This window comes from Macrobrachium nipponense, chromosome 23 (genome assembly GCF_015104395.2).
Source record: "Macrobrachium nipponense isolate FS-2020 chromosome 23, ASM1510439v2, whole genome shotgun sequence".
Taxonomy (NCBI): Eukaryota; Metazoa; Arthropoda; class Malacostraca; order Decapoda; family Palaemonidae; genus Macrobrachium; species Macrobrachium nipponense.
Window position 1 is genome coordinate 26,619,711 of NC_061090.1, and position 2,000 is coordinate 26,621,710.

Below are 2,000 nucleotides of genomic sequence, written 5' to 3' on the forward strand. Positions count from 1 at the left end.
TCTCCTCCTTTTTTTGTTCTTTTTTTTATTATTTACTCTTCCAACCCTCCTCCTCCTCCCCTCTCTACTACTACTACTACTACCACTACTATTACTACTACTACTACTACTATTTCCATTTCATTCCCCCAGGGCCAGAGAGGCTAAACAGACCATTCGTTAAATCTGTTTCTCTGTTAATAAGCGTTTGTCTCAGTCAGATATCTCAGCAGAAGGAACTAGATCAAACTCTGGTGTGACTCTCGCGAGTCAAACTCAATTAGCCCCGGGACGGCTAAAGAAACGAGGCTGACTGAAAGTTTGGTTGTGCGAGGAGAGAAGGAGAGGAGAAAGAGAAGAAGAAGAAGGAGAAGGAGAAGAAGAAAAAGAACGAGAAGAAGAAGAAGAAGAAGAAGAAGAAGAAGAAGCGGGAGTTTAGTTCTACATCCAATGTTGATTCTTATATAAAAATCAACGTCAAGAAGATAGGTTTGTTGGTTTGTCTGTATGGTGTTTTAACGTTGCATGGAACCAGTGGTTATACAGCAACGGGACCAACGCCTTTGCGTGACTTTGAACCACGTCAAGAGTGAACTTCTATCACCAGAAATAAACACCTCTCACTCCCAATGGCATGACCGAGAATCGAACCCGCGGCCACCGAGGCCAACACCATACCGACCACGCCACTGAGGCGCTTGTAAAGAAGGTAGGACCTTATTTTCTTGTAAATTTATCCTCTTTTATGATTCTCACAGAAAGTCATTGGTACAATATAAGCTTTGATTCTCATAAAATCATTGTAGCGGATATAGATAACATTTTAACAGGTACTAATTTATGCTTTTTTAGACTTATCGCCGAAAAAGAAGAAGAAGAAAAAGAAGAAAAAGAAGAGGGAGTTCAGTTCTACACCCAGTGATGATTCTCATAAAACAAAAAAGTCGTTGGTACCGTTTCAGTGTTGATTCTTATATGAAAATCAGCGTAACGTAGATAGAAACTATTAACTTGTAAATTAATCCTCTTTCATTATTCTCATAGAAAGTCATTGGTACAATATAAGCATTGATTCTCATTAAAATCATTGTAGCGAATATAGGTAACATTTTAATGGGTGCTAAATTTATCGCTCTTTTAGACTTATCAATGTAATAACAGCATTTTTTTTTTTTAATAACTGGAAGAGGAAAGCTGTCATTATGTAAGTGATGTCAGTGAAAGACTGGGAATTGTTTCGATGTCAGTAGAGTTTCCCATAATACTACTGTAAGGCAAATGGGAGAGGAAGAAGGTGGGAAAGGGAGTGTTGGGGGGGGGGGGGGGCGGGGCAATAATGACTTCGGGTGGAGAGAGAAACCAGATGACCGAAAAAAAAAAACGAAAAAAATCGTTTGACTTCTACGAGAGATGTGACTCTTGTGTGAGAGATACAATATACAATATGCGTGGAAAGGAACATTTCCAGAATCATTTACCCCATCCTTTTCAAGAGACAACAGGTAGCAAGTATATACTTTTCTTGTGAGACAAAGTTTGTGGTGTTTATTCCAAGCGCAAACATTTCCACTTAATGCTGAAGTAATAAACATTTGTTTACTGTATTTCTCGAATATAAACCTGTTTTTATAAGAAATCCTTATTCTAATATATGCATAAAACTTATTTTAATAGGAAAACCTTATACAATTATATACCTAACCTTTTTACAAAGGGTCTTAATATCTATGCTCACAGAATTAAGGTTTACTAACGCAAGCTGACCTCAAGGTCATGGCCAGTCGTACTGTCATTTACTATTAAAGTAAGCTTCTACGGCAGTGGTTCCCAAGCTTTTTCAGGTCGTTACCCACTTTTTATGCAGGACACTTGTCCATGGCCCATCAGCCCAATAGTAAGTTTCCTCCACTACCTGCCTACCCACTAAACTCCTTTTGGTTTTATACATAAATGTCTTCAAATGGCCCCCCAGCTTGGGAACCACTGATCTACAGCAACAATACCTGTTACAGATATCAACC

The 2,000-nt window shown here is 38.5% G+C and overlaps 1 protein-coding gene across 1 annotated transcript in view; it reads left to right on the forward strand.

Moving 5' to 3' along the window:
- Positions 1-947, forward strand: part of LOC135197362 (chromatin assembly factor 1 subunit A-like) — a 20,291-nt gene extending 19,344 nt beyond the window's left edge. Inside the window, exons 4-5 of the mRNA XM_064224487.1 lie at positions 317-468; positions 832-947. Coding sequence (XP_064080557.1) covers positions 317-468; positions 832-947 — 268 coding nt within the window. The remainder of the gene's footprint in view (positions 1-316; positions 469-831) is intronic.
- The last annotated feature ends 1,053 nt before the right edge of the window (positions 948-2,000 follow it).